The 13,228-nt window shown below is 45.4% G+C and overlaps 1 protein-coding gene across 1 annotated transcript in view; it reads right to left on the reverse strand.

Annotated features, from left to right (window-relative positions):
- Positions 1-2,004: 2,004 nt before the first annotated feature.
- Positions 2,005-13,228, reverse strand: part of CUX2 (cut like homeobox 2) — a 461,792-nt gene continuing 450,568 nt past the window's right edge. The window contains 4 exon segments of the mRNA XM_056821762.1: positions 2,005-5,227; positions 8,438-8,711; positions 11,235-11,423; positions 11,682-11,951. Of these exon segments, the coding sequence (XP_056677740.1) occupies positions 4,408-5,227; positions 8,438-8,711; positions 11,235-11,423; positions 11,682-11,951 (1,553 nt within the window). The 3' untranslated portion in view covers positions 2,005-4,407.

Here is a 13,228-nt window from a genome sequence, read left to right on the forward strand (position 1 = left end):
AGGTCTGCTCTGCTACCTCTGATGTGCTAACATTCTGTACTTCAAAGTTTCTTCTAGATTTAGAGCTAGGATCCCTTGATTCCATGTTGCTACCCTGGAAAGCCAGGGCTGCCCCTGCCAAATCGAGATTCTAATTGGAGGAAGTTCATACAGGAGCACGGAGGGGTTAGGAAAAGAAGGGACCATGATAAACTGGGTTGATGATTCTCTTTAGTGGTAGAACAAGGCTTCCCTACTCTCTCAGAGAGGTTTTTTAAGACTCTCCCACTTGAGGTATTTGAGTAAAGGCTGGAGGATCATTTGAATGGTATATTGTGGTGGATATTCTTCCAGATATGTATTGGGACTTGATGGCTACTGATGTCCATTCCAATTCTAAAATTCTATGGGGAAGTGTATAGCATCCAGTATACTAATCTGTAAAATGGGAGGTCTAAGGATTCTTCCAGCACAAAACCCTATGATTCTATTTTCTAAAAGTTGGAAGCAAGAATGAGCAAGATACATTTGGTGGGAAGAAATGAGCAGACAGATGCTTTAGGGTTACCTTGATGGGGGCTGAGCCATTCTCTCAGCTAAGATATCCTGTCATTCTGTCTCAAACCAAACATCTCCAGAACTCTGCTCAAATTCCACCTCCTCAGTAGAGGAAGGGCTTCCTGGGTGAATTCCAGCCAAATCTTGGGCTTCTCATCTCTTTGGATAACTCCTCCCCATTAAAGGATACAGCTTAGCTCAGTCAAGTAACTCATCTTAGTTTCCTTTCTGCCTCACTTTTTGCCTGCATTTGTCACATTGTTGAGATCATGCCACATGAGGATTTGTTGAAGGAACCTAATTATAAGACTAAATACTTCTCAAGGAATCAGAAGACACCATATACCCTCAACTCTGAGGCCTGTTTTATAGAGGAGGAAACAGACCCAATAAGGTTAAGCAATTTGACCAAGATCATATCTGCTTATGACTTCATAGAGAAGTCCTAGAGATTACCTGAAGTGCGGAAATTAAGGGTCAGGGGTCACACAATAAGTACCAGAAGCAAGAATGAAATATGTCTTCCCAAGTCCAACTTCCACATCCTATCCACTTCCCCATTTTGCCTCAATTCTATACACACCAAATATCAATTGTCTAGGGGATGTTCATATTTATTTCAAAATTTTTCTTTTGCTTTTAATTAAGGAATCAAGCATTGATTACCTACTATATGCCAGGCTCCTTGCTAAGCACTTCACAAATATTATCTCATTCGATCCTCAAAACAAACCTGGGAATTAGATTATTATCCCCATTTTACAGTTGAGGAAATGGAGGCGGAGATTAAGTGACTTGCCCTGGGTCACACAGCTAATTAGTGTCTAAAGTCAGAATGGAATGGAAGTCTTCCTGACACCAGATTCAGTGCTCTATCCACTGTGCCATCTAATTACCTCTAATTAATTATTCATTAACCTTATGTCCTTGCTACACAAATAACGAAGATGTGTTCTTTGTGTGTTGATATTTTGGATGGGTTGGGTTGGAGTGGAGTGGTCATCCTGAGATATGAGTGAAGATAATTAGGTGCAGATTAAACACAATACATGTTATTCATATCATAGACTGTCAGAGCAGAGAAGGACCCAAGGACAGAGGATTCTTAGGAGGGTTGTTAGAACAGAAAATATCAGAGCAAGGAGGGACTTTGGAATAGGAAATATGCAAGCTGGGAGGGCTTTGGAACAGGGAATGTCAAAACTTGGAGGGACCTTGGGACAGGGAATTGTCAGAGCAGGGAGGGACCTTAGTGATCTCTTCTTGCTCCCTTATTGGCATAGAGCTCTACCAAGGCGGCCAACTCATTCCAGCCTCACTTGGTCTTGGGGTCTTGAAGATATCCACTTACCACCATTCATGCCATCCTGAATTCCCATCGCCTTGACTTCTTGCCTCTCAGGCCAGTCAAGAGCCCAGTTCCCCTTGCCCTGACTCCCAGCCCAAAGAGAACAGCACACCTGAGCATTATTATACAATTCTGTATTTAGTGGCTTGTTACAGAACTTGTTCATTTTTAAAATTTTTAACAAAGTTCGTCAATCTCTCATAGAAACTTTTTTTTTCCATACAGTACATGAGCCCAACGAAAGGTATTCCCAGGTCCACTAGCTTTGAGTACAACAGGATTTCTGTGTTCCAAGACTATACTAAGTGCTTATTCCAATCCCGTTCCACTAAAGCTACAGCAAGCACTCTATGGAGTCGTTCGCGTGTATGCCTAGACCTCAGTGTAGCGTTGGTTTTGACAGTAAAAATAGGTCCATTTCCATGGTTCGCTTGGTTCTGACGGGGCTATGGTTGTGAAACGAAGGTGGTCTCTATTCCAGGATCATTCCTTTTCAAAATTGGTCACTGTTAACTATTGCCAGAATATAAAAATACCTTCATTTGGATAAAAATGTATACAGTGGAAAACTCTTCGATGCATAGCCTGGGTGTGTGGAAAGGTTAAGTTTTCCCCGTCAGGGTTTGCCTGGGCCATTTGGTACAGAGGTTCTGCTTGGATGACCGAGGGGCCCATGGCCAGACATGTTAGAACTGTGTTCTCTGGAACAACCTCAAGTCCTCTTGCATCCTCCCTGTGGCTTCCTGGTGCTTCAAAACACTTTTCACACCCTCCCTCCCCAAACTCACTAAGCCCCTCATCAGTCATATCTGTCTCTCTCAAAGGCAATAAACTTTCCCTGCCTCTGGCTGTCCTGACTTAACTTTGGATTCAACCAGTGTTTTGGACAGCCTTTTAATGGAGAGGTTAAAAAAAAACAACCAAAAAAATGTCAGTTCCACATGCCACCCATGTGGGGAAAACCCCAAAGAAACCTACAAAGCTTGCCACTGCTAAGAAGTTAGGTACCACTCAAGAGATTCTGCCTTTGAATGTGATGGCAAGGCTTTCTGGTCTTTGAGAGCCAGTTCATTTGGATCTGGGGAAGATGCTTTGAGAGCTTCTCTGTCCCTCCCCATTAATGCTTGTGGTCTGACAGTCTGACCTCTGAGAGGAGGACATCATCAAGTCACAGAGGAAGGGACCAATCCCATCTGACTTCCCACATTCCCCAGATCCAGCTCTCAGACCTAGAATATCTGAGTTTTGAATGCTATCCAGCTACCTCAAAACAGGATAGAAAATAGGAAGGGAAGCCGGAGGTTTTTAATTTCTTTTCTAAGTGGGTTCTTAACAAGCCCCAGGGCAAGGAGGAGGATGAATTTTGTGGCTTTCTCAAAAGATGAGGAAGAAGAGAATGATAGTATTTCATTCCCAGGGAAGGGTAGAAAGACGGCAGCGTCTTACCCGGGGTACGCCCCAACTCTCTTAGGGAGACTCTCCCAGGTGTCAAGTGGCATTCCCTATTTGTGGGTAGAGACCTGTCTGGGCCAAGGACTTGTCAGTACCTCTGACTTGTCTTCCTGCTCCTCACCATCCTCCCCCCCCAGGCTGGGCTAGGCTCCAGCCTTCTCTCTAAATCCTTCACCCCTTACCCTCTTGCACTCATACACAGGTCACTTGGGGGATCAGGAAATGTGTTTTGTCCATGGACGGTGCTTGGCTTCTGTGGATTGCAGGTTTCTAACTAGAGGAAGTGTAAGGAAATTTTTTTTAATGTACCATGCTACATCTCGTTCAGGAAGGACTACTGCCGACATTTCTACAACATATACAACGGCACATGACATTCGGTGTTACAAAGGGTTTCCAAAAACATACCACCAGAACGAAATATATATTCGATGGCATCAAAGTTTGCATTTAGAGTCTTGTGGGACTTTTTTTTCCTTTTTTTTTCAACAGTCTTGGAAAGGGCAGTAGTAATGCACTGTCTCACAGACAAACGTGGGGGAAAAAAACTGCGCTTCAAAAGTTACTCCATTTGGTCAGTCTCATAACGTTTTGTGATGGCTTTGAGCAAATGTCTTCTTTAATCTCATCCAGTGGCAAAGTACAAGACTTCAGAGACGGTTTGTCTCCTGACAACTGCTACATTGTCCTGACTTATAGCTCTCTTGAATATCAAAGCAGCTTAAACCGTTAATAAATTCGAAAGGATCCTTTATTAAAATAGCTAAAAGAGGTCTATAAATATTTTCTTTTTTTTTCTTTCTAAAAGAGTTCTGAGTTTTCCCAGCAAAGATGGAAAGGGGCTGAGCCCACCACCACTTGCAGGGATGTCAGTCAGGGCTGAAGAGAAGGCCTGACTTGGAAACTTCCCACCCATCCCCCTCAAAATTTCATGGAATTAAAAAACAACCCCCACAAATCACGGTCCACAGATAAGTCTGGTGGTTCTGTTTTGCCCCCCTCCCCTGATCTTCTCTCCCTCAGACAGAGGGGCTGGCCATCCGAAGGAGACAGGGAGTGGGCTCTGAGGTTCAGAACTCCCACTCCATGGCCTCCTCTCGGTTGGCGGCTCTCTCTAACCGGTGGATGATGTTATTCAGGTTGGCCATCTTCTCGTGCCGCCGTTGGGTGCTGGGGTTCGCCTTGATGCTGGGGTGCAAGGCCCCTGCCGCCTCTGCAGAGGGGCTGGAACTCGGCACTTTGGCAAGGGTGGCGCCGGGTGGGGAGGGAGAGATGGGGGCCGAGGAGGAGGGCACAGGTGACACGGACATCATGAGGCCGGGAGAGGAGGCGGCGGAGGGCGAGTTCAGGGATACCTCCAGGCTACAGCGAGAGGACTCGGAGGTGGATTTAAAGCTGATGGGGTCAGGGTGGAGCCGCTCCCCATCCTCAATCTCTTGGGGCAGGTGTAGGAGGGGGCAGTCTGGGGGAGTGGGTGCCTGGTACACGTGGCTACCAGGCGGCAGGGACCCTGAGGTCCTCTTCTGGACGTCTTCGGCACCTGTTGGCTCAGGCAGCTCTTCTTTGAGGCTCTGGCTCTGGCCCATTTCTGCCTCCCCTGAGTCTGGGAGCCCTGAGCCCTCCTCTTCTTCCTCCCTCTCCTCCTGCTCTTGCTTGATCACAATCAGGGTCTTGCCTTGGACGGCGAGAGGGCCAAAGCTGTCACTTGTCCCCTGTAGCTCTAACTCCTTCACCACGGGTTTCTGGTCTTCGGCCTCTGAGTCTGGGCTCGGCGGGGTGGGCCCTTGGTGTGAGTTGCTGGCTGGGGGGAAGCTGGGGCAGCTGCTCTGCTCTAGGTCAGTGTCATTGTCCTGGGTGCCCTCCACCAGCATCTCTCGACGCATTCTGGACCTGGGGCAGAAACACAGTCATCAGGAAGAAAGGGAGCAAGAGGTGGGGGGTCCTGTGACCCCAGAACACGGGGACCTGGCATTAAGGAAGCTGGAGCTGGAGGCATCACTACTTAAAGCCAAATCCATCAGTTTCTTCAGAAAACTGACAATTGGTCTATTCCACCACAGATAATTTAAATATTAGACCTTTGTCAGAGGTTTTTGTTATAAAGATTCCCCCCGCAATTTGTTGCTTCCCTTCTAATTTTGGTTGCATTGGTTTTGTTTGTACAAAACCTTTTTAATTTAATGTAATCAAAATTATTTATATTTTACACTTTGTAATTTTTTCTAAGTCTTGCTTGGTCTTGAAATCTTTCCCTTCCCAAATATCTGACAGGTATACTATTCTGGTTCGCCTAATTTACTTATAGTTTCCATTATATTCACGTCATTCCCCATTCTGAATTTATCTTTCCGCCACAGATCATTTAAGTCAATAAACATTTTTAAAGCACCTACTATATGCCAGGCATTGTGCTAAGCTCTGGGACTACAAAGAGAGGCAAAAATATGAGTCCCAACCTCAAACAGCTCAGAATCAAATGATTCACAGCACATGACAGGGAATGTCGGAGTATGTTTAAGCAGGAAGCAATAATTGCCATTTTACAAGACAGTAAACTAGAGGCCGGAGAGGAAGGGACTTGCTCAGGGTCACTGTGAAGGAGTAGATGCTGGATTAGACCCAGATCTCCTGACTCCTAGTTCAGGGTTCTATCCACTGCCTATATGTGTGACCCTGGGCAAGTCACTTAACCCCTGTTGCTTAGCTCTTACCGCTCTTCTGTCTTGGAACCAATAGACGTTATTGACTCTAAGACAGAAGGTAGGGGTTTAAAAAAACAAAATAAAACATTATAATCCCCCCCCCCCCCAAATCAACTGAGTGATTGAAACTAGCATCTCAGCAGGGCTGGAGGCTTGGAGCCAGGCTTGTTTTTTCTCCACTTTGCATAGCTATCTGGGCTACTTGAAGCCAGATTTTCACCTTAGACCATCCCCCCCCCCCCATCCAGTTGGTGAAGAGGCTTTTCATATCATTAAGAAGGGAAATTGGCTTCATCTAGGGAAAAGAAAGAACAAGGATCATAGACAAAAGCCAACCAAGTGGAGAGAGGAATGGGCATAACTCCTGCCTTGGGCATGTCCTAATAATTGGGCAAGTCACTCTGTTTCCTCCTAATGAGAGGGTTGGACTCCATGGCCTCAGAGGTTCTTCCCAGTCTAAAGCGATGATCCTATGACCCCTTTGGGCCTTATTTTCCTCCTCTGTAGAATGAGGGGAGCTGGGCTAGGTGGTCTCACAGGTCCCTTCTAGGCCTATGATTTAGATTCTCCACACACTGGTAAGTAGACCTGAGTTCAAATTTGGCATTAGATCTTTACTTATTTCTTCTTCATTTTTTTAAAACTTCACTTTCCGTCTTGGAGTCAGTACTGAGGGGCAGAAAATCAAGAACTTTTGTAATAGTGTAACGGGGGGACTGAAGCTAGCAAGCCCAATTGTCCCCTTCCTTAATGCTGTCTTTGTCCTTCACTTTCGGAGTCCGAAGGATCCCTTGGGATGGGAAGAGAAGAGAGACTTGGGGGGAAAAGCTTCTGAAATTCCCCCAGAAGACTCGATACCCTCTTCATTGTCTAAGAAGGTCAAAGTAAAATGTGGTCTCCATTGGAGAGCTTTGATTTTTTAACTAGGGTTCCCTTCCCTGCCTTCCCATCCTCATCCCTACTATTGCTTATGGGAGAAATCAGCTAATTTATTTGGAAATTGGTTAAAAATAAAACAACCTTTCAAAGCTCTGGCTCAGTAAAAGAAGAAAGGGAATCTAGTTTTAAATGCCCCAGTTGACCCCCTCTATCCCATCCATTCTTTTAGCCACTGACCAGATGTCCATCTTCTGTCCTTTCACCCAAGCTGCTCCCATGAATGCATCCCCACAACTAGACTCACCAACTTCTTCTGTCTCCTCATGCCCCGACCATAGACAGCCGCCCCCACTTCTCTATCCTTCCATCTTCCTGATCAGAGGTACCCATTTTCTCCGTATTATCAATCCGCACTCGACCCAGTCTTGCTTCTACCCCTTTCCTCCCTCATGCCCTGACCACACCTGCCCCATTCCCTCTGTCCTCCTGAGCCCAGACACTCCTATTGGTCCATCCAGACATCTTCCCATTACCCACCCTCTCATCATATCCATCTCTCCATCCTCTAATGCATTTTCTCCATCTCCTTCATGCTTCACTCTCCTGAGTCCATTGATCTTATCCTCCCTGCCTCATCCATTCCTCCTTCCCCTTAATCCAAGTTACCCATTTATCTCTCCCTCCTCAGGTTCCAAGTGCTGCCCTTCCATCCCTTCTTCTATCTTCAGACCTCCACACCTGCACTTTTCCCACTTTATTCCTCCATTCACCCGACCCAGACACCCCCAATCCCTCTGCTCTTTCCATTCCTCTCTCCTCTGGGGATCAAATGATATAATATTTATTCACAAAGCACTTAGCACTGTCCCCGGCTCATAGTAAGTCTTTAATAACATTTTGGGGGGCCCTAGGATAGAGGCACAGTAAACAGAAGACAGGACCTGTAAATAGACCTGAGTTCAAATTTGGCATTAGATCTTTACTTATTTCTTCTTCATTTTTTAAAAACTTCACTTTCCGTCTTGGAGTCAGTACTGAGGATTGGTTCCAAGGCAAAAGAGTGGTAAGGGCTAGGCAATGGGGGTTAAGTGACTTGCCCAGGGTGACACAGCTGGGAAGTGTCTGGGCCCATATTTGAACCCAGGACCTCCCTCTCTAAGTCTGATTCTCCATCCACTGAGTCACCCAGCTGCCCCCTTATTTATTCTTCTGTTCTCTAAACCCAATCCACCTTTATTCTTCCTAGCCCATCTATTCCACCCCCCAATCCCAGATGCCGACACTCTGACTATAATGTTTATCCCTGACTCCCAGAACCTTGGATTACCCCCACTGACCCAGATGCCATCCAGTCCTCAGTCTTTGTCATTCTAGTCATCCCCAATCTTCCCCCCTCTGTCCCCTGATCTTGGCTCTCCCACTCCTTCCATCTCTCTCTCCCCTGAGCCCCCCTTTATTCCTTCCGAGCTATAGCTGTGGAACCTCCCCAGACCCGTCTCTCCCGGCTGGCCCAAATCACCTATAATTGTGGAACCAGTTGATGACGGTGTTGGTCTTGAGGTTAAGCTGAAAAGAGAGCAGCTCGATGGTCTGTTGGGATGGGTAGGGCTCCAGCTGGTAGGCTTTCTTCAGGGCCTCCTTCTCCTCGGGGGCCAGGACCACCCTGGGCTTCTTAATCTGCAGGAGGCTCAGGTCCTGGGGCTGAAGCCCGGGGCTGGGGCACTCGGAGCGCGTGACGGGCGATTCGCTGTCAGAGCCGGTGCTGATGAGCCCATAGCGGCGTTTCAGGTAGGCTGAGGGAGAAGCCCAAGCCAGGTGTGCCTGTCACAAGCGCTCCTGATCCTGGGGAGCTACTTCTACCTCCAGAGACTCAGGAATATAAATCACAAAAGCCAGAGATTGGTTCTTCTCCCGTCCTCCCCCTTTAGAATGTAAGCTCTCTGAGGGCCAGGGACCGTTTATCACCTGTACCTGGCCCGAATGTCACAGGGACTTCAGAGAAGCGCCATTGATTTTGGGGCCTGACCGAGGAAGAAACTCTCTCACATGGCCACCTGCGCTGCAGTGTACAGGCTTAAGCAGCTGCCTGCAGCCCAGAGAAATGAAGCGACTTGTTCTGTCCACACATAGGCAGGGCCAAGACTGGCTTTCTGTCCACTGCCTCACTGTGCCTCTGAGGCCGGATCATTACTATGGAGAGTGAACCGCGTTTTGAACTGAATCTGAACTAGACTCAAAACTCAATAGGAGGAAGAGGAGGAGAGAGTGGTGGATTTCATTTGGAAAAATGGGTAGTGCTCTGAATGACCTCAAGCTGCTCCCCAAAATAAGGGCCATCTTTTACAAAATGACATTATCACAGTCAGGCTGTGAGTCATAGTACTGGAGCCTCTGAATAGGTTGTGAATCTCCCAAAGGGCAATGGAGGTATTCATGGTGGGTAAGGAGGGATGGCAGCAGATTATCTATCTATCTATCTATCTATCTATCTATCTATCTATCTATCTATCTATCTATCTATCTATCCATCCATCCATACATACATATTTATCTATCTTTCCATCCATCCATCCATCATCTATTTATCCATCCATCCATCCATCCATCATCTATCTATTTTATTTATCCATCCATCCATCTATCCATCATCTATCTATCCATCCATCCATCATCTATTTATCCATCCATCCATCTATCCATCATATATCTATCCATATCTATCTATCTATCTATCTATCTATCCACTTAACTATATTCAATGTATTTATGTTTATCTATATATTCCTCTCTGGCCAATCATCTATCATCTACCTGCATATCTATCCATCATCAATGTATCTATAATTATCTATTCATCCCTCTCTACCTAATTATTTACTTATCTATCTATCTATCCTTCTCTCTCTCTATCATAAATCAGTTTATCTATCTATCCTTCTCTCTATCTAATCATCTATCTATCCATAATCAATCAATGTATCTATCTCTCCATTTAATCACCTATCCATCCATCCATCCATCCATCTGCCTATCTATATCATCAATGTATCTATATCTCTCTATTTCTTTCTATCCAATCATTTATCTATTTTCTATCAATCATCAATAATGTATCTCTCTATACCAGCACTGGCAAAGTATTGGCACACATGCCCAGCTGGCACTGGGGGAAGCTGTTTAATTCGCCCTCTTCCCAGTGCTTGAGGACATTTTTTGCATGCTTCACCCCTCTGTCCAGACTTCCAAAGTAAGCACTTCCTCCCTCCATTCTCTGGGGTAATGTGGCGGGCTCACAGGCAGCTTGAAGTTGCAGTTTGGGCATGTGAAATTGAAAACCTTTGCCAATGCTGCTCTATAAAATCATCTATCCTCTTCTCTATCCATCAATTCTTCTTTATCTCTACATCTTTCTTTATCCAATCATCTACTTATCTATCATCACTAATCAATGTATTTACCCATCTTTCTCTCTATCCAATTATCTCTCCATCCATTTACCTATGTACCTATCTATCTTCAATGTATCTATGTATATCTATCTATCTATCTATCTATCTATCTATCTATCTATCTATCTATCTATCTATCTATCTATCTATCTATTTTTCTGTCCCTCATCAATTATTGTATTTCTCTATCTAATCATCTATGAATCTGTCTTCCTATCCATCTTCAATCAATGTATCTATCTATTCATCTCTCCTATCCAGTCATCTATAAATCATCCATCTATCCATCTATCCATCTCTCTTTCTTCCTCTCATTCTCTGTCTCTCAGTCCAGACATGTGATTTCATCTGCATAGGAAACTTTTCTTCCATCATGGAACCCACTGACTGTTCAAAAGGTCTATAGCTGAGTCTCTTAACCTGGGGTCCACTTGATTTCAAGGCGTCTACCAGTGTAGGGAGTGGTTTCATTGCGACTCTCATTGAATCACTGAAATATGTACTAATAATAAATAATAATACTATGGGGGAGCAGCTTGGCATAATGAACATCAAGCTACCCTTAGGGTCAGGTAAGCAGTTTCAAGTCTCATTCATTGACTCTTCTTGGTGGAAGGCCCCTGAGGAAGTCACAGAACTCCTTGGTGCCTCCAGGCAACTCTCCAGACTAGAAGTTGTAGAGCGAATACTAGTTTGATTTGGTAGAGGGAGTTTGCTTCCTGGGAGTTCCTCATACCAATAGAAACCTGTCTGGTACATCTCCCCTTTCTACCTCCCCCTCCCCTCCCCATTGGCTGGTCTTTGGATCCCAAATATGTAGGTGGAAAGGATCTCAGCTCTCCTCTGATCCTGCTGCCTGAGCCTCACCTTTCTTTTCCATTTTCTTCATGTCCCGGAGCTTTTCCACATTGTGGGGGTCATTCAGCCAAAGCTGCATCCGCACGAAGGGCTCCCTGCCCTTCAGGCTGAGCTTGTGCCATGGCTTGGGGCGGGATAGCAGGTCAGACACTGAGCCCTGCGTCAGGCCCAGGATGCTCTCCCCAAAGAGCCGCTGACCTGGGATGGGAAGGGAGAACTCCATCAGGGTCCCAGAATGGGGTCAAAAGTGCCCTAGCAGGGGGTGCTATGGGGCCCCATCAGGCCCCCACCTTCAAAATGCCAGAACATAAGGGCAAATTGAGTCCAGTATAAGCTCGTTCCCAGTGACCACTCTACTGGGCAGAGAGTGAGAACAGGAGCCAGGGTTCAGTGGAGATGAACAACCCTTTGGGGATGGCTCTGACTGTGCCCCCACTCCCCTCCATTCGTCCGTACCTAGGTTATTATCTGTTAGCACCTCCTTGACCTTCTTGGTAATGGAATACGTGTCCAGCTCAGGGGACATGGCCACAATCTCTTGGATGCCTCCAGGTGCCTGACTGCTGGTGTAGGTCTTTCCACTCAGCGAGGAGCTGCAGCGGCCCTCAGGCTGCTGGTTTTCTTTGCTGCTCTCCAGGGTCAGGCTCAGGGGCTCTTGGGAGCTTTTTTCTGGCTCCCCAGGGCTTGGTGGTGGGGATGGGGTAGACCTGGCTTCTGCTGGACTTGCTGTCATGAGGTCCAAGAATAAGGCAAAAAGAGAGGAGGGAGGAAGGGAGAGAGAGAAGGGAGGTGGAGAGAGAAAGGAAGGACGGAAGGAGAGAGGGAGGGAGGGAGAAAGAAAAGGGAGGGGAAGAGAGAAGGGAGGGGGAGAGATAGAGAAGAGAGGGAGAGAGAGAAGAAATGAATGAATGAATGAATGAAACATTTATAAAGCATTTTAAAAATTATAATAAAACATTTCATTCATGTCTGACTCTTCATGACCTCAAGACCCCATTTGGGGGCAAAGATACTGGAATGGTTTTCCATTTCCTTCTCCAGCTTATTTGACAACTGAAAAAACATAACTAGGAAGTATCTGAGGCTGGACTGGAATTCAGGAATATAAGTCTTCCTGATTCCAGGTCTGGCACTCTATGTGCTGTGTTACCACCTAACTACCCCTTATTAAGTTCTTGCAATACGCTCAGCACTATGCTAAGTATTGGGCATAAAAATGACAAAGTCACTCCCAAGAGAGCAGAGTATCTGGATGCTACCACAAGGGTTGGCAGACTGGCTTCTGGCAGCAGCAGTGGCAGAATTACCCACTGCCTCTGGGTGGGATACTTGAGGTATATTATGGTCTTGAGCAGGGGTCTGGGACTACATTAGACCTTTGTCTATATATAAAAACTGGAAAAACTAAACAGGACACAGGTAAAATCAGCACAAAAGATCCCGAAACCTGAGGTAATATACCTCAGTACAAGAGGAACACTGAGTCCAGTAAAATGCCGATAATTAAATCTATTGGCCTGGCCACTAAAATAAAAATAAAATACAATAAAAATGAGCAAACATAGGAGGAAGAACCTAACTATTGATAGCTATTATGGGGACAGAGAAGATCATTGCTCAAACTCTGAGGACAGTGAAGTAAAAATATCTACTTCAAAAACAGCAAAGAAATACAACAAATGTCTACAAATTCAAAAAGAGCTACTGGAAAAGTTTAAAAAAGACCTCAAAAACCAAATGAGAGAGGTTGAGGAAAATTTAGAAAAAAAAAGAGCAATGCAAGAAAATTATGAAAAATCACCCAAATGGAAAAAGGGACCCAGAAACTCATGGAAGAAAATAATGTATTAAGAATTAGAATTGGACGAGGAGAAGCTAACAATTTCCCAAGACAATAAGAAATCATAAAGCAAAATAGAAAGAATGAAATAATAGACGAGATTATGAAACATCTTATCACAAAAACAACTGATCTGGAAAACAGACCAAGGAGAGACAATAGA

This window comes from Monodelphis domestica, chromosome 3 (genome assembly GCF_027887165.1).
Source record: "Monodelphis domestica isolate mMonDom1 chromosome 3, mMonDom1.pri, whole genome shotgun sequence".
NCBI lineage: Eukaryota > Metazoa > Chordata > Mammalia > Didelphimorphia > Didelphidae > Monodelphis > Monodelphis domestica.